This window comes from Corythoichthys intestinalis, chromosome 14 (assembly GCF_030265065.1).
Source record: "Corythoichthys intestinalis isolate RoL2023-P3 chromosome 14, ASM3026506v1, whole genome shotgun sequence".
Classification (NCBI taxonomy): domain Eukaryota; kingdom Metazoa; phylum Chordata; class Actinopteri; order Syngnathiformes; family Syngnathidae; genus Corythoichthys; species Corythoichthys intestinalis.
In genome coordinates this window covers 38,291,945-38,319,862 of record NC_080408.1, presented here as the reverse complement: position 1 = coordinate 38,319,862, position 27,918 = coordinate 38,291,945, and the positions used below count along the sequence as shown (strand labels likewise).

Here is a 27,918-nt window from a genome sequence, read left to right as displayed (position 1 = left end):
CTCAAAATGGTCAGCAAACTTTGCACATATAGTATAGCAATGATAAAAAAAACTTTCTAGTGAAGGATATCTGTCTCCAAACCAGTTTTTCTTCCAATTTGGCTCAATTTTATAAATTCCTTGACATGAGTTTGGCAACATACTGTGTTGGCCTGGAAATTGACTTCAAACTGCTGCTTGAAGCCCAAACAGGCTCACTTTCTATTCAATTTTGGCAGTCCAATGATCATGATTGCCGCTTTTTTGAGAAATTTCACGTGTTGGAGGTTGTCAGTGTAAGCCCAGACTGGTGTGGTTGCTACTCAGTGCATACATTTTCACTTGAACACACTTTTTCTTTTGTTTTTAGACATGTTGCTTCCCTCAAAAAAGCAATATTTTGTATCCCAAACTCTTTAAATAGTGCTGGTTATCATGCTAACGCTCACAGCCACTCTCAGAAAACATGATTGAAATGCATCGCCAGTGTTTCATCATAACGCAACCTGTTCAATAATCAATGGAGGGTGTAGCGCGGTGAGGGTTGCGGACCTAAATGAAGCCCCGTCACTCCATTATCCTTGGCGAAGGTTGCAGGTTAACACAAAACGGGACGACAGCAGCAGAAAGCAGAAAAGCATCAGATTGATGATTCGAGCCAAAATGAATGCGTCTTAGCCCACGTAACTATTTCCATATTATTTAGAGAATTTTCTCATTTGTAAAGCCATTGTGCTAAGGCAGACCCACATGTTCCAACAGCTCTTGAATATTGAGTGCCGAATTTTTGATTAAATCCTGAACCATTTTTTTTTAATGCTGCCGCTCATAAGAGCTGCCATTCTTAATATGCTTTGTGCTTGTTTGGACGGCGCGCTTGTCATTATACTTCAATCTTTGGCTGCGAATTAAAAGCAAAGGGTTCAAAGCCATCTTTTAAGCTCTCTGATAGTCCAAGTTACTCAGGTTTTACTACAGGTTTTATCAACATGTAAACTATAAGAGGAAATTTTGTGGGGAATATGATACCTTTATATACTTAAATAAATAGTCATAATGAATGGAATTCACTCTCTTTTAAGCCATCTTTTTGTGTTGTAAAAAACATCATTATATTATTTAATTTTACATTGAGTAGTGGAGTAAACATTATTTAAATGTACTCTACCCAACTAGCAATTAAATCATTAACACTCACAGTAACTAAAAGTTGTCCTGGATGGCCTTTATACTGAAATAGTTTATTAGGTGTTACCTCGCTGGACTTTTTTTAACAAGTTACGATATGCTTATAACAGGTAACAAAACAAAAAAAAAAAACGAGTAAAAATGGTCTTAAGCCTTTATAACTGACTGAAATTATACATACTTTTTAAGGGTTTTTAATCATATTTTAAGTGTGATGAGTTAATTTTTACAAGAAACTTTATAAATACTTTTGGTAAGACATTGATTTTTTGCAGTGAATGGTGGTTAACAACACACACCTCTATTATTGTAAAATCAAAGTGAACAAGTATTTATTCAGTGTTTGCAAAACATCGTTTTTGCTTTTAATTTGAAAATCTATTGAATACGTCACATATGGGCAATTATAGCTCATACAGGGGTGCACATATTTTTTTTGCCCAGGTTCTCAGAGGAGGACCTGGAGATGTGACTTGGTCCTCATTGAGCTTGAGAGCCGACCCGCCTGATGCGATAAAATTATGACAAGCTTTAGTTAGAGCCAAATACCTTTAATTAAATATATTAACAATTAATGCCTGATTAACATCAACTGGCACAACAAAATTGCCATTACTTTGAAGTGAAATGTAAAGAAATAAACATAAAAGCAGTACTAATTCAAACTAAAGGGCATTATGTGGCTCCCACATTAACTCCAAGCCTTTGTAAAAGTGGGATGTCCTCCTCCTCATAAGAGCTCATTGAACGTGCATGTTTAGCTTTGTGAAATGCGAGCAAAAACACGTTTGTCAGTGCATGGCGCTGCTCTTCATTAACTGTATTCTGCCACTTGTCCATAGGGCGAGTGGGGTGCTGCCTGACATCGATAGTTTGCTTAATTGCCACATGCTCTGTTTTTTCGTGCTTTTCAAAGCTTGGATGGCTGAAATTCTTTGACCCTACATAAAATGCGCTGCTCTTATCAGCGACATTGGGATTCTCACGGCAAATTTTGTACCACGTATCCGTACGAGCATCATTTGCTTCTAGCCATGGTACCTCCTGCAGCCGCTTTTCAGCAAAAGTCCTTTTTTCGGTAGCTCCGGTGACGTCTCTGTCATCTGTCTGTCCTTTGACGGGGGTGGGGGAACACGGAAATAATTACTCAGTGGGGCCTGCCTCCGACATTTTGAGAAGTGATTATCTCGTGTCCACCGCAAATACAGTGGTCAGCCATCGGTACGCAAAAGCGTATGGAAACCATTGAGGGCCAGCGCGTTTGTATACGTCCAGTACGCGCGCATGCGGACCACTTATGTGCACCCCTGTATATATATATATATATATATATATATATATATATATAATATAAAAATCTGCAATAATTATGACACTCAACAAGTTGTCAGTCTTCCTTAAAAAAGTCCACCTTTACCCTATGAGTAACCAACCACCCACCTATCGTTTGAGCGCATTATTGTTACTTGTACACCCCACAGTCAATCATAATCCAACTGCTACCATGGGCAAGACCAGAGAGCTTTTGAAAGACAGAAAAAATTGTTGAGCTCCACAAAGCTGAAAAAGGCTATTGGACAATTGGAAAGCAGCTTGGTGCTAATAAATCCACAGTTGCAGCAATTGTTAGAAAATGGAAAAGGCTAAACATGACTGATAATCTACCACGGACTGGGGCTCCATGTAAATTCTCTCCTCGTGGGGCAGCACTCATGATGAGAAAAGTGAAGGCTCGGCCTGAACTACACAGCAGGAGCTGGTCAATGACTGGTAGAGAGCTGGAAGCAGTTTCAAATGCTACTGTCAGTAGAACACAACGGTGCAATGGTTTAAAATCATACATTGCTCAAAAGATTCCCCCTGTTAAAGCCAGTACATGTGTAGGCTCGTCTGACGTTTGCTAAGGACCATCTGAATGATGCAAAAGGGTCATGGGAGAAAGTCATGTGGTCAGATGAGACCAAAATAGATCTTTTTGGTCCAAACTTTACTCGTCGTGTGTGGAGGAAAAAGAAGGATGAGTACATCCCAAGAACACCATCCCCACTGTGAAGTATGGGGGTGGAAACCTAATGAATTGGGGCTGCTTTTCGGCAAAGGGGACAGGGCGACTGTACTGTATAAAGCAGAGGATGAATGGTGAAATGTATTGTCAGATTTTGAGCCACAACCTCCTTCAGTCAGAGACTTGAAGCTGAGTAGTGGCTGGATCTTGCAATAAGACAATGATCCGAAGCACACAGCAAAGCTGACACAAGTAGTGGCTGTGTAAAAAGCATATCAAAGTTCTGGAGTGGCCTAGCCAGTCTCCAGATCTCAATCCAATAAAAAATCTTTGGATGGAGCTGAAACTTTGTGTTTCTCAACGACATCCCCAAAACCTTACAGATCTAGAGAAGATTTGTTTGGAGGAATGGGCCAGAAGCCCTGTTTCCATAAGTGAAAACCTGGTGAAGAACTACAGAAAGCGTCTGACCTCTGTAATTGCAAACAAAGGCTTCTGCACTAAATATTAGCACTGATTTTCTCAGGGGTACAAATACTTATGAACCCCAGTAAATTACGAATAAATGATTGAAAAATCATACAATGTGAGTTCTGGATTTTTTTAAAAAAATGTTATTATGCCTCTATAAGTGGAAATGCATCTATGAAATTTCTCTACCTAATTTCTAAGTGGGTGAACTTGCAAAATCACAAGGGGTAAAAATACTTCTGCTCTTCACTGTGTTATATATATATATATATATATATATATATATATATATATATATATATATATATATATATATATATATATATATATATATATATATGTGTGTATACATACAACTCAAAACACCCTCTAAATTGAAAAAATATATATCCAAAAACATGTATTATACGTCATTGTACTGTTCTCACCAAAACGTTTGAGCTAAGTCCTAGCTAGACAATGAGCCAAGCTCCGAAATGACAATGTCAGACGTCCATGTAGTTTGCTGACTTTATTCAGCTGTTCATGACATAAACACTTCCAGCTGAAACTAAAACAAAATGAAACTAAATCATTCTCATATTAAATAACAGCAATTCAGATTTGTGTTTACAAGTAGCTGCTGATACAGCAATGACAAACAATTAGCATCTAACAGCTAACAGTTAGCGTCCGCACATCATCAAAAACAATCACATAAACTCGCGCCAAGTATTCGACCATAATTGAAAACGCCCAATAAACAGTACAGAAGGGGTTATATACAGCCGTCACCTTTGGATGCTTCACAAGCAACAAATGTGCACGCAGGCTGTCACCTCTTCACTCGGCTGCTTCCTCATTTGTGCATGTGCTGTCACGGGCGGGTGTGTAAATGCTCTTGCGTGCGGAAGTACAACCTGCTCTACGCTTCCTGCGCCAAAATAAAAGCATGCATCACAAAATAGAAGTCAACATTTAAATTGAAATCGCGCAAGTCGGGTCTGTCGTAACCCGGTGACTACCTGTATATATATTTTCTTAGACATAATTGTTATAAAATGACTTTTCCCTGCTACGTTGCCAATAAAGTGCGGATTTTATAATCGTTTTAAAGATGAATTATAGATTTAAATGGAGGAGGTTTCCTTAAATCAGTAATATAAGAAAACTCGAGAAGATTATTTGAGTTTTTATATCCCAACACAAAGTTTTCTCAAAATGTTGTTTTTCTTTTGAAAATGTAAAACACACAAAGATTAATCTTGGCAATCATGAGTGCTTCCTGCTTCGTTGTGCCTATAGCATACAAACGTATTAAGTTCCAAAACTGACGCAGAGCCTTTTTTCCTGGCAGCACCATTTTTTCTGCGACATGCCTCCCGATGTGAAGGTGATGGCATGTTCAGGGGGTTTGATTTCAACGGCGGGCCGTAATGAAGTTTGACATTTAGTTTGAAGAGAGCAGCGGAGCGCGATCAGGCCTTGATTAGCACACTCTAATTGAGGATAATAAGGGGGAGGCGGTGATTGTTTCTAATTTTTGCCATTAATTGCAGCCGTTTGATTGAGGACAGGCAGGGCTGCCGTGTCAAGGGGCCTGGCGGAATCACAGCGTTCGTCGCAAGCAGCCCCTTGAATAACAATGAAATTACTTCGCCACTTAGGTATTTGCGATATGATTCTGCTTTTGTTGAGAAGTCTGAACTGGAGACTTATATTATACAGTCTTATTGCTCACTCATTGGCTGCCATTGACAGGGATAGACGTCTACCGCCGTCAATGGCAGCCAATGAATTTTAATTGGGGTGCACACACTGTAGGGAATTGTGTCGTATACTCAAAATGACCGTCAATAATTGCAAGTGTCTGCAGTGATACTTTTTTTTCTCAAGCAAATATTAATTGTAACTATGACTTTCCTAACGCTTCAGTCAGGTTTAGTGAACCCCGAGTTGTCTTTGAAAAGTGTCGGGATTCTGTGCAGCGTTGCGATTGGTCAGTCTGTGTATTAGGGGTGTGGTTAAGTAAGACCATAATTGCTCGCTTGGCTGGATCAAATGCTCTCACGGGCTACGTATAGCCAAAGGTGATGATACATAGGTTGCCCACACTTGTGTTAGAGGCTCAATCACAGGGAGAGGCATATCTCCATCTTTGTTTCATGTAGAGGATGAGCAGACCCGGAGGTCATTTTCCACAACATTAGGGGCCAAAATTGATAATTAGAGGTGTTGATGCCTCTGTAGGAGCACCCCCCTCGAGGCGTATCCCTCCCCTTTAACCTCAAGCGACATTAAACAAATGCTGGCTGTCACGTCGGAGGCGGGTCGCAGCTCCCCGTCTCGCAGCTCCGCCATACGGAGCAGAGCTGGCAGGACAGACGTTCGCATCGAAAAGGAGGAGGAAGCTGAGGGTGGGAGGTTGTTGGTGAGGGGGGAGGCATACGGAGGACCCCCGTGCCCCCAGCTGTCTGAGCCAGCTAATGACTCGTCTCTGGGGGGCTGTTGTAGGCGAGCAGGGAAATTGAAACAGACGCCTGGACCAGGATGTGCTACATGTGTGGCTGCGTGCTGCCATTCAAGACAACACCATCAGCGCAGCTATGTTTATTAATGGGATGCAACGTCCTCTTTTTCAACCGCTTCTCAGGCTGAAAACTTGTGGAAACGTTCATTTATCTGATTTCTAATTGTTGAAATTGAACGAGAGGTGTTAGAGACTGTGTTACCCTGTTATACAATAGTGTATCTCTTAGGAATGCCCTAAATTTAGGTGTTTTCCTGCCAAATATTTTATTGAAATTGAAATTTGTATTATGATTAAAATACAAATATCCTGCCGCTTTACTGAGTGAAAAGAACAGCTTCTCATACTTTTTGTGCTTTGCACAAATGTCCTTGATTTATGAAAACAAACTTACATGGCGTACTGTAGGACATAAGACATTTCAAAATTATAAGCATTGCATAACTCTTAGTATTTTTTTCATTTGTTTCATAACAATGGCATACAAAAAGGTTATTGCATTTATATTAATGTTTTAGACTACAACACACAGATTACTATGGCATACTGAGTGACAAGCAAAAATAGTTACACTCCTAAAATAATTGTCTAAGTCTCTTATTACTTTAATTTACTTAAATGTTACTTATAATTTAAATTCTTAGTAAACGTAAAAATTGCAACATATGTTTTTCATGGTCCTGAAAAAAAGACAACATTAATTTTGATATTTTGGTATTAACAATAGGAATGCTTGTGTTGGGAAAAAAATATACAAGGCGAGGGGTCCACTGTAGGGGTCATCAAGCACCACAAGAAAGCACATTCAGATACATTGTGCAGTTTTGTTTTGGTTTTTGCAATACAGGTGGCCCTCGGGTTACGGATGAGTTCTGTTCCTATGCCGACGGCGTAACCTGAATTTCTGCGTTAATTGAAATTTACCCTTTAAGTACCTAAATACACCCAAAATCTCAAAATAACTATCCAAAAGTGTGTCTTTAACGTCATGTTGATAAAATGATAAAATAAGGTAAAAAATTTGATTACTTAATAACCATCAGTGCTGAAAGGTGTTACTGTTTACCCCCTTTCAGACATACGCTGAACTAAGCCCCTATGTCTGAAAGCAATTTCCCCGGGTCGACTGACGGGGAGACCGGGTCGCGTCCTTTTATAATGACCTGAATTTAACCAGGATGCGGCATGTATGAAAGCAGTCGTTTAATTCCAGGGTCACAGCACGAAGGCTAATGATGTAAATATCATGGAGGGCCGGTCGTCATTTCCTCTTTCTTCGCAGTAATACGAAAATCGGTAAACATCGCAATTAACAACATGGCAAACTGGAACGATAGCAAAATTGAACTGGAAACATAATGAAATTAAATTGCTCCTGGATCTTTGAACCAAAGCAGAGACGGTTCATCGTCCATCTTTTGAAATCTCTGGTTTATTTTGTTGTGGATGCCGACCAAAAATGCGCGGCTTATAAAATCCTGTTCCCCACACAGAGAGTGCCGAGTCGGCAACAAGAGTCTGAAAGTGTCCAACCCAAATCATTTCTGGTACATCTCTGTCTGAAAGCTATGACACAGGTAAATCCTGTTTCAGATTACACAGGAATTCAGCGGAATTTAAATCTGAAAGGTGCTTTACGCGACTAAAAAAAAACACACACAAAAAAAAAACGAGCTGACAGACGAGATTCCGGCATCGTAAAGTTGAAATCACGTAAATTGGGTACGTCGTAACCCAGGGACTACCTGGGGTAAATCCTGTTTCAGATTACACAGGAATTTAGCGGGATATAAGTCTGAAAGGTGCTTTACGCGACAAAAAAAAAAACGAGCTGACAGACGAGATTCCGGCTTCGTAAAGTTGAAAACACGTAAAATGGGTACGTCGTAACCCAGGGACTACCTTAGGGCTGCAGCTATCCATTATTTTAGTAGTCAATTAATCAAAGAACAAACGAACAATTGGCGTACTTGCATAGCAAAATTCTGCTAGCTTAAGAACTATAAAATGCTAACGTTTTTTTTTTTTTTCTTTCAGTACTTTTAACAAATCGTTCAAACTTTAACCCACAAAAAAAAAAAAAAAAAAAGCTAAATATACCTCTAAACTTAAATTACAAATGTATAAAACAATATCAGCCCAAACAAAAACTTACAACCTGGTCTTAACAGGGAGCAGCTGGATTCAGCCATGTTACATGAGTTATGTCATACTTACTATTGCCACCAGAGGGCAGTGTGTCCACCCTACTCAATAAAAATAAATGCAAACAATTTTAAAACAAACCATTAAAACACCACTCTAATGAAACAAATACTCGAAGCAGTAAATTTTGATTTGAAGCTTTTTTTCCAATCTAATTACTCGAGTTAATCGATTAATCGTTGCAGCACTAGACTACCTGTATTTTTATGATTTTCATGTAAATGTTTTTGAGGCAAATCATGAAAGTATTTTCTCAACCATATTAGGTTAGGTTAAAACTCTTTCTGACTGAAGAAACTGGATTTCAAAGTAGCAGCTTAACCCCCTTTTAGTTGTCCTGCTTATTCGGGAAGTTGGTAAATAACTGCTTTACCACCTCAACACTTTGCCATTATTGTCTCAGGTATTGTCTCCAACCAACACTTTCACCCACTTCTAAATGCTTTTTCATGGGTCTTCTCAGCACAAGTTTCCCCCATCACCACGCTCCCATTCCTCCACGTTAGCATCTTCAATCCCCCGCTGAGCCCATCCCACTCCTCCAATACAGCCCCATCTCCCTAAAGGTAATGACTGAATTAGGCCTAATGTTGTACACTGGCTAATGGCGGCACGCTGCACATTACGGCATGTGCAACTGGCAACGACAACAGCAGCAATAATCCCGGAGCCTTCTTGTCCTCCTGCACTCCGCCCCCAGGGGCTGCGGCGGCGCTCAGGGAAATGAATGGAGTTTGCCACACTACAATGAGCTTTTGATGGGAGACAATAGAGGAGGCTGCCAGCACCACACAGGGTGGTAAGAGGAGAGCAATATGGGGCCCATCTACCGACTGGCCCTCCCTCCTTCCCTGCTTCCCTCAGGCCCCTTCTCCTCTTCCTCCCCACCACCAACCTCTTCTCCCAGATCCATAATGGCATCCGGAGGGGGAAAAAGAAGGGAAAGTGATGTCAAATGTCAGGAAATCAGACGAATGGCGAGCTGACAACCCCCTCCCATTGTCCCATCCCTCTTTCCCTTTGCCCAACAGTAGCACAGGTTAATATCACATTTATAAAATCACTTACAAGAAACAAAGCTGCCTCTCTGTAACCCCCCACCGTCACTCTGGGAGAGTCATATAGTTTTGCCAGAGGCTTACTTAGGTGCCCATTTGTCCACTGATGGCCCCTGTACCTGTCTTTCACTCTGCGGAAACCAACAACACAGTAACCGGAGGAACCGTTTCCTGTCTAACTTTACGCACATTTCTCATGCATGTGAGGCTTTGTCAGGCAAACACATCCAAATAATTGAGCAATTTGGGAAGCAAACAAGTGACTCAATATGTTGTCTGAGCTTTATTGACTCTTGGAAGTCCTGAATTGTTGCCTCGGTAACAGATAATGTACCCTTGCCTTTATTGGCCTTTAAAAAGTAGCATAATCGGGACCAGTAATCACTGCCATAGGTTAAATGATGCCTATTTGAAAGTAATCTAATTGATTAAAAGAAAAATATAAATACTAAAACTACATCACAAATAAAGTTTAAAAGAAACAAAAAAAATTCTAAAGACAAGTTTAAATATTTTTTGTATAAACTACACTGCATTTAAAAAAAATAGTAAAACATGCTGTATGCATTGGTGCAAGCTATACAGTATTGTAATATGTCAGTCCCACCTCCTCTACTGCAGTATTATGGCCACACACAAAAAAACTATACAGATCAGATGCTAGTGAGAAACAGTCGATAACATGACCAGTGTTGTAATAAGGGCGTTAGAGTATAACGGCGTTACTATCGGCGTTATGTTTTTTCAGTAGTGAGAATATTTTTTCAGTAGTGAGTAATCTAATGAATTACTTTTCTCATCTTTGCAACGCCATTACCATTACTGAGGATGTAAAGGCGTGAGTTACTATGCGTTACTGCTTTGGTTAAATGACGCGAGAATTGTCCGAGGGACAAGGAGAAAGCAGAGCGGGAGTGTGGAGGAGGAAAGGGAGTTGTGATGTTGTTGCAAACGCGATGATAGGTGGCTCCAATAATAAGTGACTGCAGCTGACACCGACAGCCTACACACTACGCCCACATGATGCTACGGTAGATATCACATGTATATAGAACTAGATGCGAAATGACTGACTCGGCGGCGTTAGTAAACAGCCGCCATCTTTAAGCAGTAGACTTCTCAGGAAGGCTCTGTTGTAGGGAACCTTCTTAGTAAACCTTAGTAACTTTTTATCTAGCTTAAACAATTATTTGTGTATTTATTCATATTTTTGTGTGTTTGACACCATTTCTTCACCATTCAGTTCAAATACAGGGAGTCCTTGAGTCCGTTCCTGCGCTGGCGATGTAACCCGAATTTCGCATTAATCTGATTTCAATATTAAAGTCAAAATTTACGTCAAATACTTGGTATAAAAAAGTAAAATAATTGTTTTAAACAAAAATAGATATTGTATTTAACATTACCGTTTCATTACTTGTCCTTATTTTTAGGTTACGTGAACCGGAAATTGTTTGACTTGTCACACGACGGTTTAACTTTGGTGTGAACGCAGCATATCTTTATCGACGCGTGTTGGTGTGTCTTTCCTTTCTCCGTTCTTTTTTCATGATGTTAAACTTTGTTTCCATGGTAATTGCTAATCTTTTGGCTGAAGACCCAGCTTTCTTCTTTGGGGCCATAATGTGAAAAAGGCAACGATACTCCCAGCGCACAAGCACAGACAAGCACAATGCACTAGCTAAGTAGAAACTATGGTGCAAGGGACTTAATGGCGAACGAGGCACAGGCGTCGTAGAGTCGAAACGTCGTATGGCAAGGACATTGTAACTTGGGTTGGGCATCGAGCATCAATGGGATCTGGGACTAACACTCCGGTTCACCCGGAACCGTTTGAATTTTTTTGTTTCAAGTTCCAAGTTTCGATGCCCTGACCGCTGACCGGGAAAAAATAGCTGCCGAACACCAAGAAGAAGAAGCCACATGAAGAGTAGCTCCGTTATGAGCAAATCAAATGAAGTGGCTAATAATGTATAATATACAGTATAATAATAATAATAACAATAATAATACATAAATGACAACAAAGTAAACGAATAAACACTCCGAAATTATATCAGACCCTCTGTTAAAACGTGTTAACTTACAGATTTTGTTTTATCAAGGGTTACCCACGATGTGTAGTGCAGAGTAGGTGTGTAGCTTCTGTACACCTCAAGCATTCTTTTCCAAATAAAGTAACGTTCTTTTTGCCTGCTGCTTCCAGTAACTCACCGCTAGGGTAAGCCAAGCGCACATCGCAAAACCAAAGAAAAACTGTGGAGTCTGGAGTTACAATAGTGACATCTTGTGGACGGATGAACAATAAATATGTTTAGAAAGAAATCAAACTTAAAAAGTAGTCAACATAAGATGAAGAGACAGACCACTACCCACCTGACAAGCCCTTAACTAAATTGTAGAAATACCACCTAAAACAAACGATGCAATAAAATAAATGCCTGCAGCATAAGACACTCTAAAACATAGGCAAAAGAATATGTGTAAATGTTTACTCCTTGAGCTTTTGAAAAATAAACATATTTGTAAAAGTGCACTCCTGTGGAAAGAATTTTCATCATAATCAAGTTTAAAGACTGATATTTATATACAAGTTAAAAATAGCCCTGTGAGAAATCCATAGCGGGTTAATTAAAAGTTCATAGAATTTAAAAATAATAATCGAAAACTTAATAAATTAATGTAAACTATGCCATGTTTTTACTCTGCCAATTAAAAGAATAGGAATCGAGAATTGTTTGGAACCGGAATCGAAACGTGGAATCGGAACCGTTAAAATTCAAACGATGCCCAACCCTAATTGTAACCTGAGAAGTCCCTGTAATTTTAACTGCTTTTTCCTCTGCTCAAAATGCACCTTCACACCAAGTTTGCTTTAAAATGTTATTTTCAATTTTACACATTAAATTATGCACCTTCAATTTTGTATTTATTTTGTTGGAGTGGGGTGTTGTGCATAAACAAGTACAATATACTCGGGAAAATACTGTACAGTACCATTTGTGAAAAATGAACATCATTAGGAACTTTTGTCTCTGACATCTTATTCGACTAAAACGGGTGAGACATCTGTTCCGGACATGTAAAGAAACTCCTTATCTGTTTTTCCCCAGCTAACGGAATGAACGATCCGGCCAGTTCCAGTGCGGGCAGCGCCACGAGTCCAAAGCTGGATCCGCCTCCCTCGCCTCACGCCAATCGCAAGAAACACAGACGGAAAAAGAGCACGGGCATCACTAAGCCTGACGGTCTATCTGCCGGAAATGAAGGTAGGAAAGATGGGAAACACTTCTGGGAACTTGGGAACTTTCTTCATGACCAAGGGGTATGGCTTTGTAATAAAAATAATGATGCATTTATCATTGGGGATTCCTAAATCGTCCCATTGGTTATCGATGTTTTGTTTCAAAAGCGTCCAATTGGTTGCCCTTAAAAGTTCATTAAGGTGTGCAGCCATTTCTATCCTTAATGTTGGGTCACCATGGTATGAACTACCCAGTCCAGAAGCTGCAGCCCGTCTCAGCAGGAGATTGTCAGGCCGACTTTTCGTCCAATTAATAACGGTCCTGCCGCATAAATGATGAATGGAGCGCTCTAATTGGATGGCATTGTGGAAACACTCAGACGCATCTCAGAGCCCATAAAACTGATGTCAGACGAGCGGCGTGATCAATCAACAAGATGGATACGCTGGAAAAACGACAACAATGGCGTTGACGTCTTCTAAATGACGCTTAGCATTTATAATCATTACACTTAAAAAAATAAATAAATTCTGGCCTCTTGACAGCTGCTCTTTAATTTTTGAATGGCTCTTTTGACCAAAGAGGCCAGCGTGATCATCATTACTAAGCCGTCCACTGCTTTCATATTCATTGTGGTGCAGTCATGTCAACTTTAGCATTTTTCACACACTGATCCTTTAATACTGGGTCCAGCAATGCAGGATGTACCCTCAAATTAGACAACATCCCTGCCAGTTTACAGTGTGAAGTGTATCACGCAAGAACCATGTTAAATTTTCTTTCATAAACTTGTGATTTTTTTCTTTTTTTAATCAGTTTTTCAAAACAATTTGTATTGAAAATTCCAGAATGCATTTTTTTCAAGCTTTGTTAGTTGTTAATTTTCTTGCCACTGCAAGCAAGCGGATTCTCATTCATATGCAGCTGACTAATTTGAATACTAAGTATATTTAAACTATGCTTAGATTGGCTGTTGTCGAGTGGACACTTGCAAAATAAGTCTCCATTCAGACTTATATCTTCATAAATTCCCTTGTAATGTGATACGGGATTCACCCACGCCATGGCTTTCAGACATTGGAAGATGTACTGGGAATTACCCGGGTTGGACCTTTTCAGACTTGTGCCGTGTTGGCGCTCTCTGTACGCAGTGGGCGGGGGACGGCAAGGGCGTAGGTTTGGTCTCCACATTGGTAGGGACGATGAAACAGCATAACCTGCATGTACACTTTTTGCTGGGGACGGGACATTAATAAGACCAAACAGATTGGATGAACAGGGCAAAAGGCCACATTTCTCATGAATATGAACCTAATTAATGGATAGGCTACATGATCAATGCAAAATAAATCCGTATCCACTGATAACTTTTACGTACATTGGTTTAGGTGATTCACTGTTTGATTCAAACTTTTGTATTCAAAAACTTTTTATGATCAAACATAAACATAATGAAAATAATGCACTTAATAATGGTAGGGTCAATTCTATCCTTACAACATATGAGAAGACATTTTAAATTCCCTACATAACTGAACTCATTATGTAATGCAAATAAGGTTGCTTTAAAGTTGTCGAGGACAATTTTAGCATCCTGAAAAGTTGATAGTATTATGTCCATACCGTCCCTATGCAAACCTACGCCCTTAAGGAAACGGGATTTTACAACCTGGAAATTATGTCACTTTTGGTTGGCATTGATGGACGATGGACTGTGGACTATCTCTTCCTCGGCTCTAAGATCCAGTAGCAAATTAATTTCATTATGTTTCTAGTTCAATTTTGCTATCTTTCTAGTTTGTTGATGATTGCGATGTTTGAATACTGCTTTTCATCTTACTGCGAAAAAAGAGCAAATGAAGATCGGCCCGCCATGATGTTTACGTTAATAGTCTCCGAGCTGCGACCTGGACTTAACTGGCTGCTTTCACACATTACGCTACCTGGTTAATTCCCGGGCATTATACTAGGACGGGACACGGTTAATGTCCCAGGAATTTTTTTTTTTAGACATAAAGGCCACCCGTTTAAATACCGGGACTTAACCGCAGTTCAGGGTATGTCTGAAAAGGGCTTAACGCACAATGTGTAAGCACACTATCACCGATTTAAAATCTGCTCTTTAGCAAAGTGATTTGACTTACAAAAGTGACTGAAATGAAATCACAAACCACTTAGACAGGGGTTAATTTGAGCCAGATCTTGCCGGAACAAGATCCGGCACCTCTTGATTTTGACCTCCCTGTGTTCCAGGACTTATTTGGGCAGATCGGCACCTCTCGTGCATATAAAATAATAATAATATATAAACATTGGGGGCAAAGAAGGAGAGGAGTCGTTGATGGCCTTTTCCACTTTATTGTGGCAACAAATAGAAAACAATAAACAAAATAATAGCGGACTGCCGCCACATTCGACTACGAACTTTTGCTTCTCACTCGTCACCCCCTCGCTTCCTACTACTCACAGCTCTCCAGTCCCAGCGTCTCTTAAATGGATCGTGCATAGTGTCTTGTTTTGAGCTTTTTGTTGACAAAGGTATCGAACACACGATTTCTTTCTTTATTAAAACATGGAGCTAACAGTACGAACACAGCTTGGGGCTCTCGTCAGGCTGTGCTTCTTTATCGCACTCCCGCATCACGTGACCAAAACAACAGTAACGTTGCGTGCACTTCAGGGTGCCTCGGAAAACATATCAGAATATTACACACAGTTACGGACATTACAGTATATAATAAAATAATAATATGCATAAATTCATTTGCACAACAAATCCCAAGAATTGCATGTTTTTTATAAAAATTTAACGTCATTTGAAAGAGTTGGAGATTTGTTGATGCACTGAAAAGCCGGACCAACAAATCACGCCCCTGACATTAAAAAAAAAAAAAAAACTCTTGAAATTTGCGGCACCTAGGGGAGCAAGCAGCCAGGATCAAACAGCATTTCCACATGCCAAAAAGTCAGTTGCATTTACTGTCTTTTTTCAAAAAGAACGAAGATGGTACAAAACGAGTCAGAAAAGCACAGAGAAAAGAAAGAAAAAAAGAAAAGTCCCGCAGCATGGAAAATGGGCATTTGCGTTTTGTTTTCAGCACCATTTTCTGCATATGTTCCGAGACCTGTCCCCGTGTCGTCATCCCTGCGCTTTCATATGTACTTTGCGTTCCGGCATTATGATTTACAAATTTAGCACTGCACCTAGATGACAAACGCCAAGCAGGTGACGCTCATTTTTTAAAATTTATTTTATGCATGAAGCAATGAAAAAAAAACAATGCCAGGTCACCTTTAAGTGTCCCAGTACTTTTATCCATACTGAATAGTGTAGCCATGTGCACACTAGTTTATGAAGCTTTCATTCCTTTTAGGTTTAAAGTATCCTTGCTTTCGATGCATTTGTTTACCATGCGTCTTTTTTCCCATCTACCACGTCGGACATGTCGGTTAATATCCTGCGCTCTGCCATGTAATGAACTTCTCGTGTGCTTAAAGAATGATTCAAGGCGCACAATGGGACAATTGACAGCTCGTAATGTATTTCTCAGCGGCCGCCGTCAAGCTCTCCCAATGCGCTACCCCGCTATAAACTGCACCGGAAAAATGATGGTTGATTATGAGTTGACTTGTCTGCGTTCTCTCTGTTGGGCTCTGATGAATAATCCCTGTGTCCTTATTTGTAAGAGAATGTGGACGCTCATTGGTCTTGAATGGAAGCATGCTGGGCGACATTCTGGAAAGTCCTTTTAGATGACAATTTTAGTATTAGCAATTAAAATTGTATTATTTTTCGTATCAGATGCAATATTGTAGTAACTTCATGATGAACATATTTACTCATGTATTGGTATACTGTGTTTACTGAAATGCAGAGAATTTGAGGAAATTATCAACCGTATTTGGACAAATGCATTTTAGAATGTTAACATTGTACTCTAATATAATATTTCGTACATATCTTACAATGAATGTCAATTCAGGCAGTGAATCTCTCCCAGTTCAAAAGGGCTAGACGACTGTTGATGTAATTGGCAGTCAATGAATTAAAAAGATCTGTTTTTGTCAAGAATTGCAAGAAGTCTACCAAACTTGGTTGGAAAGCACGCCAAAACAAACGCACAATTTTCTAGACTGACCACATTTACTGTGTTGCTAATTCCAATTCTTTAATGCTGCTATTTTGGTCAGCAACAGAGTTCAAATGGGATCAGCACTAATTGTCTTCAAGGAAACAGGATGATATTTTTTCTAACCAAGTATAAAAAGGTTGTTGGTGTCAGACGTCCAATCCATTTGAATCGGACTGGACTAATGGAGTAGACGTCTTGCGCTGTCAGTGGCAGCCAATGAATTAACATTATGTACAGCATAGTTGTAGGCATGTGCCGATAGCTGCTTTCAAGGTATACCGTAGTATGAAAAAGTCACGGTTTCAAAACTGCCAAGATTTTCCGTCGTACCTTCCTTAAGGTACTGTATTACCTATTTTTTTATGTAGCATAAATGCAGGGAGAAATCCCTCACTTGCAACTGCAAGGCTCAACCGTCCCCCACTCAGTTGCTCAGTGTGAGTGAGTCAGCTGTGCTACACATTGGCTGGAGGAGGTGAAACTCCTGAACTTTTTTCCCCCAATTGAAGAAAAGGAAATCGCTGGTATGGGAATACTTCGGCTACAGAAAAGTTACAGACGACTGTGGCTTAGAGAAGGAGGGTCAACTGACATGTAAAACATGTTTGTGGAGGGTGTCTGCTGAGGAAGCAATACCTCCAATATGATTTTGCGTTTGTAGAAAATTAAAGGTTAGTTAACACTGTCATGAACGTTTCCCACCAGCTACGAGAGTTAACTCCATCGTGTTTAGTGTGTCTAGCGGTGTTAAAACGTGTTTTTTTTCTCTCTGGCAACTGTCTGTGTTGAGAAAGAGCTTTTTTTGGAAAATAATTCAATTATTTTTGTTCTGAGGATAATAATGTTATGCTATGGCTGTGGGTAGGCCTGTCGCGATAACAAATTTTAGTGTGCGATAATTCATAATAATCTCATAAATTATTGCGATATGCGATATTATTGCACCCCCCCCCCCCCCCAATTTTTTTTAAAACCAATTTACAATAACGCAGTGAGAATACAGTATATATTAATGGATCAAGTACACCCATTTAAACGCGATAAGAAATCACAACTAAAAACAATAGACCAGGGGTCGGCAACCTATGACACGCGTGTCAGCACTGACATGCGAAGGGTTAACCAGTGACACGCGAGGGCATGGCAAAAAAAAAAAAATGCGTGTTATGTTTATTGTCGGTTGTATTTTTATCAGTTGCTGAAGCGCCCCATCTTGTGGCCGTTTTATTTATTGGTTCTAAAACAGTAGAAGAAAAATGCAAATAGGAAGTTCTTCAAATGGGATTCAGTGTGACACATGGCAGCTCCGCTCTCACAACTTCAGTGGCATTTGTGTTCTTTAGAGCAACGCCTGTGAGTATTTTGTTGTCAAATTGAGAATTACACTCTTTATATTGTCTTTAGGTTGCATGTTTGAGGGGAAATGTGTTTGATATTTCTAATTAAGAACTACTGAATACAGGCTAATTGTGTTTGCATATATGGATGGCATTTTTGTTATTTGCAGCATTGTTGCTGATTGCATGTATTTTTTCATTGTTTTAGTTTCATAAAAAGAGAAAAGAGACACATAAAGGATTACTGAAAACATCCGGAATGTGAACCTTTTCATGTTTAGCTGTTTGGATAGCGGAAGCGAGCCCATTTACAATGCGCCTTTTTACCGGAAATTAAGGCATTTTCAGTTGCGCGCTCTGTTATTTAGGGGCTTTACGGGACTGCCCCTCTCACCCACTCTGCCTGCGGCGTTATATGTGAGCAATAATGTATTTTGAGCACACCTCCAGCTCTTTCCCAATTTCTCGCCTCCTGCGCTTGTCGGATTTTTTTTCTCTGCGCGTTTAATTCAGCCCACGCTACTAACATGTCACGAAGCCGACCAATCAGAGAGCTGGCGGAAGTACACTGTGTTACCAATTGCACTTTTTGGTAATTGCAACTCTGCACCGTAGTGTGTAGTGGACAGGCGATTAACGTGGCTTGTTGTCGTCGATTCGCCCGGTGCTTACTTCAGAGAGGTGGTGATGTGTATAAAAACACAGTGACACGTTGGATGGTATTTTGCTGGAGACTTTTACTAACAAAACTAAAACCAGCATGGGACACAGCCACTTTTCATGGCGCTCTTCGCACAACTCTCTCTCAACACCTTGCTCCCTGCCTCTCTTTTTCTTACGCTTAACTAGTAAGCTGGTCATACTGTAGGGGACAGCGGCCCCTTGGGGGTGCCGGTAACAACTGGTTGGCCGGTTACTTCCGCTTGCTCTGTGCATTATGCCTCGAGAGCGTTGTGTGTGTGTCGCACAACAAGTGTCAAACGCCACTACGAGACAAAACATGAAATTCATGGAAAACAGGGTCAGGGATCACATTAAGGTAGGCATCTTTTGTATTTGTTATATAAAATCTCAAATTGTGCATAGAATTCACTGTTAGTGTAAAAGACAAAGTAGTCGCCTGTTCTGACTTTGAAGGTTAAAACAGCCCGCTCTGTACTGTGAGAGACCTGCACTGAGAATCACGCTTGTTCCCCTTTTCTTGCTGGGTTGTGTGTGTGTGATATGTTTACATAAGATGATGCTCAAGTTTTGATATTTTCTACAATATACTTTTATTTTTTAGTTATTTGATAAAGAAGAATGGTAGTTGTAAGATTTCAACGTATGTTCATGTTGTTTTCTTTGGAGTAAAATTACAGCTCTGTTGGATATAAATATTCGGATGTGCGTCATTAATCTTGGTGTGGCACACTGATTGACAAGAAAATTTGAAAGTGGCACGCCACACCAAAAAGGTTGCTGACCCCTGCAATAGACCATGCCTCTTAAGTAAAAGACAACAATATTAATACCGCACAGAAATACAGAATAAATAAAATGTGTTTTTCAAGAAAAAAAATACAGTTGCAGTTAATAACTGAAGCATTTAGGCAAATGAAAACTTTTCCCCTCTTAGCTTCTGCAATGGTGTTCCATAGTGATGCAACGATACACTTAAGTCACTGTTCGGTACGAATTTGCGATACGGGGTACACGATTTTCGATCTGATTCAATATATTTAATGCTCTGGAAAAAGAAAAATAACAACTGTATTTTTTTTTTTTTTTTCAAACGAGCAAAAATTAAATTGCCAGCACATAAACATGCATTTTAGTGCATAATATATATGTGCTTACTTCTTACTGATCTGAAGAAATTTAGTAAAAAAGTGCTGAGAACAATCTTTACTGTTTGTAAAGTGAGGCGGGGCACAATGTTGATTGCTACAGCTCTCTTAGCAGCTAGGTTTACTACATGAGCAAGACATCCTATTTGTGGTCCGAATCCATCTGTGTCACGTACTGAATTAACAATATTTGCAGCATTATCTAAAGTCACTGGTATGGATTGATTTGGCCTTCTTAACTTCCATTCAGTCATGGCGGTTTATAGATGTAGTATCAATGTAGTATATGGACTATGTGTCCCATAATCACTCTGGCATGGGACGTAGCACATCTAGTTTGCTATTCCATGATATCTAGTGTGTGCGGGCATTAAAAAAGTTAGCAAACGCCACAGAAGTCAAATCTGCTCATTACTGCACAACACCAGCATATGACAATTGACTTTCATAAACAGGACGAGTTTGATGCACAGCATTTGCCACTCAAATATCCGGTGTTGTGCCGAAAAATAGCCGCCCCGTGTGAAATGTCACCCCTGACGGGAGCACCCACGCGTCAACAACACCGGCACGCCGGAGATGGTCCGCAGTCAATCTGGAGCACTGGCGCGGCCAGTATACGTTGAACAATAGTATATAACGGGAATGATTGGCTCCGGTGCTATTTTTTGCCGGTCCTGGAACGAAGATGCATTTTGTGCAGTTGATAACAAGGAATCCGAACTTTTAACAGCACGTCTGCCGCACGCGCGCACACACGTGCACGCGAGGCGATAAATCGCAGCGGAAAAATTACCGCCTTCATTTTTATTTATCGTGCGATAAATGGAATTATTACATATTGCGACAAGCTTAGCTGTGGGTTTACGCTCACCTAAAGGACTGCATTTATTTTGATTTTATTTAGAATATATATATATATATATTTTCATTTATTTTATTTATTATACTTATGTTCCATATTGCTAATATGTTTTGAAAATTAAAAATCCCATTCAATTTTTTTTAATGCAGATATCTCAATGGTCCGCATTTTAGAGCTGTAATTGCAATACTGTGATACAGTGAAACCGTGATATTTTTGCTTAAGGTTATCATACCATCAGAATCTCCTACCAGCACATGCCTACATAGTTATTTTCGTTACCATGGGGGAGCTTGCATTGCAATGAAAAAGTGGCTGCACAGTATTGCAGACTTTATTGAAATATTTGATTTTCTAACCACTCCAGTTGCATTTCTATTAGTTTGTCGCAAAATAATATCTTCTTCATTTCCTTTCGACTGACTTATGAGTTTTTCCATTGAAGGTTGTTTTCAGAAAAAGCCCTATAATTATCATGACAGCTCACTCTGTGAGATTTTACTGAACAAAGTTGGTCGCCCAAAACCCTTTTGTGTTTGAGTGTTATTATGGTTACATCTACGGCGGCTGTCGGGACTATTTTGAACAAAAGAATACATTGGATGATAGTATTAGTGTTGTGTTTTTGGTCTTCTTTTCTACCCATACGTACCACGCCATGTTTTGTCTGAAAGAATTGAGGAAAAGAGACCATATGTGGGGTCTCACGTCATACGGTGTAAAAAAAAAAAAAAATTCTTTTTAAAGGGATCCTCTATTTTTAAGACAAGTAATTCTCAAAACATAAATGTTAGTATGAGTTATAATAATTTGATATTAAAAACCCTCTTAATGTTTTTGTTTTAATAAAGTTTGTAAAATTATTTTAAGTGATAGGTCGCCATTCTTGTTACGTTGCAGTGCGTGACGTCACTGGCCCCAAATGCCGAAATTCCAGCTTGTCACTCGTTAGCTTTCCCAACATGTCGTCAGTTCTACCCTTCCTATTTGAACCAGATCTGAAAAGTGAAGAGCAGGACAGCACTGTCGGTCGTTCACAAGATGAGTTTCAGGGAAAAATGTGTGATAAAATACCTGATAAGACAAAAGTTGGGCAAAACTGGTGATGCGAGAGAGTCCTGTTGGGAGCGAGAGTGCATGCTTTTGGGATTCGGGAACTCCGGTTTTATTAGCAGATATTCAAGGTAAGCATATTGCATTTTCAAACGTTTTCCCAATATAATTATGTAGATTGTTAGCATCTATAGCTGTCGTGTGCTTTACATACAGTACAGGCCAAAGAGCACACCTTGTGTAATCCAGGTCTTGTACATTGTAACGCATGGTAGCTAGGATACGTGTATAAAAGTACCAGAAAGGGGAGAAGCTTCCACTTATGCACATTCATTCACAAAAAATGTTTCCACCTTGACCACTCTTCACTCGGGAGCTCAGCAGTACGCAAACACGCATTCCCTGACGAACTCCAACATTGTTGTAAGGTCCACGTCAGAGTCACTGTCATCACTGTAGCGTGCCATAGTGCTTTAATTATTTTGTATGATTTGGGGAAAACTCCCACAAAGAATAGTCAACAAAAAAGATAGCAATACCCATCCAAATCCGCGTTTTTTACTCACTCGAAGATCCAGGAATTAGACCGATCCCATGGCAATATCACAGCCGCGATTAGGCCGTCGATTCCACAAAATAGACTGATCCGAAAAGCCGCTGTGGGACCGACGAATAAAAATAAATGGACAGATCCAAAACCATTATTGCAGATGCGATGGGACCCTTACTTGACTGAGGATCCAGGAAAAATGTTCGGGCGCCAGTTGTAACGCGTGGTGGGTAGGATACATGCATACAGGGACCAAAAAGGGGGAGAAGCTTCCACTTATGCACATTTATTCACTAAAAATAATAATTCCACCTTGACCATTGCATCCAAAAGCAGCACATCGTGGCATTTTACTTCGCGAGTTTAGGCAGCAATAAGCAATTGTTGAACACGCTACACATTCGGAAAGATACCAATTACGTCATCACTGCGAGCCCGCAAACCATGGCGCCAACTAACAGTCAAAATATGGACTAAATATTATAAAATATTGCAATTGATTTAACATTTTATGTGTTTCTAACAACATATTTTAGTACAAGAGAACAGTTGTGGTTTACTAGAGCCTACATGTATTTAAATCAGAGGATCACTTTAAGTGTTTCCATGACACTCTTTCGATATTTTATCGAAATATCTGGAAAAACCTCCCTATGAAAGCGTGAAAACCATTTTGTGGTGTTTTTTCTTTCTCAAAATGCAGATGTTTTCATTCCTAGTTTTTCAATTGCAAAATTTCAGTTTTGCAAATTACTGTACTACGAGTAATGGACACGCAGCTTCTGAGACATCTCCCACAGGAGCTTTTTTACTCTACATGTGTGGTGCTTGATGACTTTTCCAGAGATAATCAAATTTGTTTGAAGTAGCAATGTGGCCTGATAAAGTTAGAAAGTAGTTAGCAAGTTGAGAACACAGAAACTTCTCCAGTCAACACACGGTTAAACTGGGTAAAGTTTTTGAGCTGCACGAGTCAAGTCAACTTAATAAAGTGTGGAAATGTCCTGCACCTCAGCTGAGCAAGGGTTAACATCCTCCGGAGTCCAGCTGAGGATTAGAAGATGGAGGCTTAACTGCCTGCGCTAATGGCGGGTGTTTATCTCAATACTTTGTTTTTTTGTCGCTCCCCGACTCGCTCTCATTTCCCAAAGCTGTCCCCGGAGCCCGTGCTCTTGTAATGACTTCCTGCGCACCACGCACCCGGCGGAGGGAAGGAAATAACAAGATTGTCATTTGGGGCTGCCCACAGACGCGCGTTTAATTGGCCGCCGCTCTCATCGGGCTCCGTTGTTAAACGCGCTGGCTATTAGCGGTAGCGACGCTGATTTCATGTGTTTGTTTATTGTACCATTGGCTGCTGGTGTTGGTGTGCAGAGGTGTGTGTCAGATAGATAGTGAGTCTTCTCCAGTCTCTCTCTTTCTCTGTCTGAGTTTGGTCTCGGTTCCCCCCCAGGGGGGCCCTGTCGTAGTAATGGCCTGCTCCTGATTGCTCTGATACAGGTTAGGAATATTGGCTTTAATGATGTGTAAAATGAGCAAGCGGTGCCGCTGACATTTACAGATGGGCGCCGCCTTGGCCTGTTCTTCCCAACTGCTCATTAATTCACAGGGAATGGCGAGCATTTCTTTAAGTGACTGCCTGACACGTGCGGCGGCGTGCGACACGAGGCGTCGTGACGCGAAAAACAATATCTCACCTTTCGCCCCCTCCGAGCGGTATCTCTGCCGAGCGTTTGCACAAATGGATTTGGGGGGGAAAAAAGAAAAGAAGAGGAGGTCCTCAAGGCTAAAGACTGTTACTAAGTCCTTTGTAAGGTCATGTCACTCTGGTCTCCGAAGAAGCTCGCACACAACGGAGAACTCAGCTGGGCTCGCATGAGCACCCTGAGGTGCTAATCTGGTCCACAGGTGCTGTCACTGTCCTCATTTCTTTCAGTAAGACAAAGGAGTCTCCGCTCTAGATGCTCTGAGCACATTCTCTCTTGTTTTTGTTCCTCTTTCATCGATTACACTGGACTTAGTTAATATTTTATGACAAATGCAAACATTTTCCAGCTACGATAGGAGTTAATAATGGGAACCTGAGTTTCCATGAAAGTCGGAACATTGTCTTCACTGTGGGTCGAGTCATTCAGTGCCATTAATGATGATACATGTCCAGTAAACACATTATAAATTGAATGGTTGTCTGTCAGCATCAAGAGTCGCGACTGACAAAACTGTTGCATTGCCTCCACCAGATGTTTTAGCTATACATAATTTCTTGCGAACATACGCCAGCTAACATAAACTCCTTCCTCCCTTCCCTGAGCAACCTTTGTAAAGCAAGACCTTCCCAATCTGATTTATGATCCATGTAAATGCTAGTTGATGTTTATCTTCTTTCGCTGCTCCCTCTATGTCGCCGCACAGCCATTATGGTCTTAACTTCCTTTTTATTACACTGTGTTAATTAAGGCAAATATTTTTTAGCACATCCCTCACAGGCCGGGTTGCGGTGGCGGGGTTTCTTGATGGCGTTAATTTGTTATCGTCAGGAACTTGTTGACAGAGAGTGGGCTGATAAACATTGTCAACTGGTTAATACTCAGCATAATGTCACTAGGTAATTGTTCCGTGATGCCACCTGCAACCATACGGTGATAACAGACAGTGTAATGTCTCTTCACAGGATGCCTGTGAGACTTAAAGCTATGCAAGCTTTCAACGCATTGTTTATGTTAAGATTTAGTACACCCAAGAAGGAAAAAAAAAACGTGCAAACATGTTGTGGGATTGCTTTACAGTGCAAGGGTTTTTAGGGCGGGGAGAGAGAGAGGATTCATTCATAACAAAACAGCCCACTGCTCAGGATAATTGCTAAGGCTAAAATGTGCAAATATGTCTCCTTTGTTGGTTTATGTGTGGCCCACTTTTGAGAACATGCACTGTATGCTTTTCTTAGTGGTCACAGTTACATGGGTGCATTTGTGTGCACGGTGAATTAGATTTCTTTTCCTTTCTTTGCTCATCAGTTTAGGAAATCAGCCATGCTTCACTTTTTTAATCTCCATAATGAAAGTCTTTTAATGCCTCCAATTTATTGCCTGGGCAGCCAACAGAATAATTAGCTTTATACCGTTTTCCCCTGTTTTCTTTATAAGATAGAAAAACAAGTAAAACTGCATTTGAGTCCAAGAATGGCAATTTACAGTGGAACGACCTCTAAATTTGAACACAATTCATAGATTTTTTCCCCACCACATCTGACCTAATGGACAGAGAAATATGTTTCAAGGTCAAGCCAAACGGGCAGTGTTTTAACAGTTTTTAAGGGAACCACGGATAGAAAGACTTGTAGTTCTTAAAAGATAAAACTTTAGTAAGTGTATAATTTGATTTCAAAACCCGTCTTTGTTTTTGTTTTTATACAATTTGTGAAATTAGTAAAGATGCACCGATACCGACACTAGTATCGGCAGGGGGCGCCGATCCGGCCTGAAATGGTGGTATCGGTATCGGCGAGTACCAACAAAGACGGCGCCGATACCATTTACCGGTCCATTATTATAACATTTGACCACAGCCTTTTTCTCCTCCTGGCGCTCACTACACTCTGTCTCTGTGTTGTGTGATGACACGTGAACACCAAGCAGCTATCGCTATTGGCTGCTCCAGACCAATGAGAGCGGGCCAATAGCCACTCCTGACCAATCAAAAGGGGGCTTTTTCATATGGACGAAAAACAAACCAGGAAATATGGCGGCGCCGCGGCGGTCGGGAAATATTTCCAAATAGAAATCCCGTCGATTAAAATCAATGGCTGCATGCAAGATTTGCGGCCTGAAAGTTAGGAGATGTGGAGTTAAATCGGCCAGTTTCAATACCTCGAACTTGATAAAACATTTGAAGACGAAACGTGAACGAACACAACGAGTTTGAGCCTGCAAGCGCAGGACTGCTATCCAGAGGAAGAAGGCCGCTGGACCGGAGCAACAATCTCTGGTCAGTTCACTTCGTCTACTTTACTTTTATTGTCTTTTACTGAAAGAAATGTCGCAGTAATTTGGGAAGTGTTTCCAAAGTATTGTTGCCACCTTTCAGAAGTAGAAATAAGGGACTCCCACCTCCCGAAAAAAAGGAGAGATGGGATGCTGTGGTCAATTATTATTACTTATAATTGTAAGCGTCCGCAAATGCGGAAACAAGGTTGAACCTCGAAGCAGACAACAAGCGGGGGACACATAAAAGGGTTTAATGATTGCAAACAAAAAATAACACGCGATCGCGAGACAGTAGAAATAACAAAAGGAGTCCGTGACAGCAGGTCGACGGACAAACTAAGACGATAGGCAACGGTTACAAACGAGAGCAGCACACTAACAGAAAAACCCAATGCAGGGGCATAACAAGCAAATGTAGCGAGATTATTGTGCCAGATGTCAAATAGCGATCAGCAAGGCAGATATCTCGGCAGCCTTCTCTGAGATCACCTGTGCTTAAATGCTGCGTTGATGAGCCTGCACTGGATTCAAGTGCCACGCCCCCACGCCCAGCAACAAAACACAATCTAACCAGCAGCAGAATGTGACAATAATTTCATGAAAATTGCACTGTTTGGACTTTGAGAGGTTTAAAAAAGTTTATTCAGTTCATTCAGAGTTTATTATTATGAATTTATTTTTACCTTCTTACTGTTGGGCTAGTATTATACATGTTTTATTAATTTCACTAATTTAGCACTATTTTGGCCTTTGAGAGCGGAAGGTTTATTCAACTATTGTCTACTAGGGTTTAGTGTACTTTTTCCTATTTTGCAAAGGTAAGCAACAGCCTGACAAAGCCTTGATAGCAATGATTTCACATCCAATTATGTAGCTCTTTGGGGAAAAAAAAAAAAGAGAAAAAAAAAAAAATATATATATATATATATAATCGGGGTGGTATCGGTATGGTATCGGTATCGACCGATACTGCACAGCCAGGTATCGGTATCGGGGCCAAAAAATGGTATCGGTGCAACACTAGAAATTAGTTTAACTAGTCGGTCGCCATTGTTGTTGACGTCGCAGGGCGGTGACCTCACATTGTTACGCAGCCGAGTTTCCAGAGTATGACTCGTGACATACACATGTCATCTGTTCAGCCCTTTCTATTTGAACCCAAGAGGAACATTAATGAGCAAGACAGCACTGCCGATATTTTACGAAACGAGCAGCCCAAGCAAAATGAACAAGAGAGACGGGATGAGGCGAGAGGGGAGTAGGACAAAACCGGTGTTCTGCCAAAATGTGCTACACTGCCGAAACGTCCTACAAGAGGCGAATTTGACACCCAAAGTCCTACTGTGCGCTTTCAGCTCGTTTTTTTTTTTTTTTAGATGGATACAGGCAGAACATGATAAAAGAAAAAAGTAAATACTTATACCATAGACTTCATAACATATTGACATAACACAGGGCGCAGGGCCGATCCGTAGGGGGCCGATTCTGAAAAACTTAAAATTCAAATA

At 40.4% G+C, this 27,918-nt stretch overlaps 1 protein-coding gene across 2 annotated transcripts in view; it reads left to right on the top strand.

The window, feature by feature from the left end:
* Nucleotides 1-27,918, top strand: part of agap3 (ArfGAP with GTPase domain, ankyrin repeat and PH domain 3) — a 346,315-nt gene that overhangs the window by 271,381 nt on the left and 47,016 nt on the right. For both annotated transcript variants that reach the window (XM_057856980.1, XM_057856979.1), the window contains exon 13: nucleotides 12,529-12,684. In XM_057856980.1, the coding sequence (XP_057712963.1) occupies nucleotides 12,529-12,684 (156 nt within the window). The remainder of the gene's footprint in view (nucleotides 1-12,528; nucleotides 12,685-27,918) is intronic.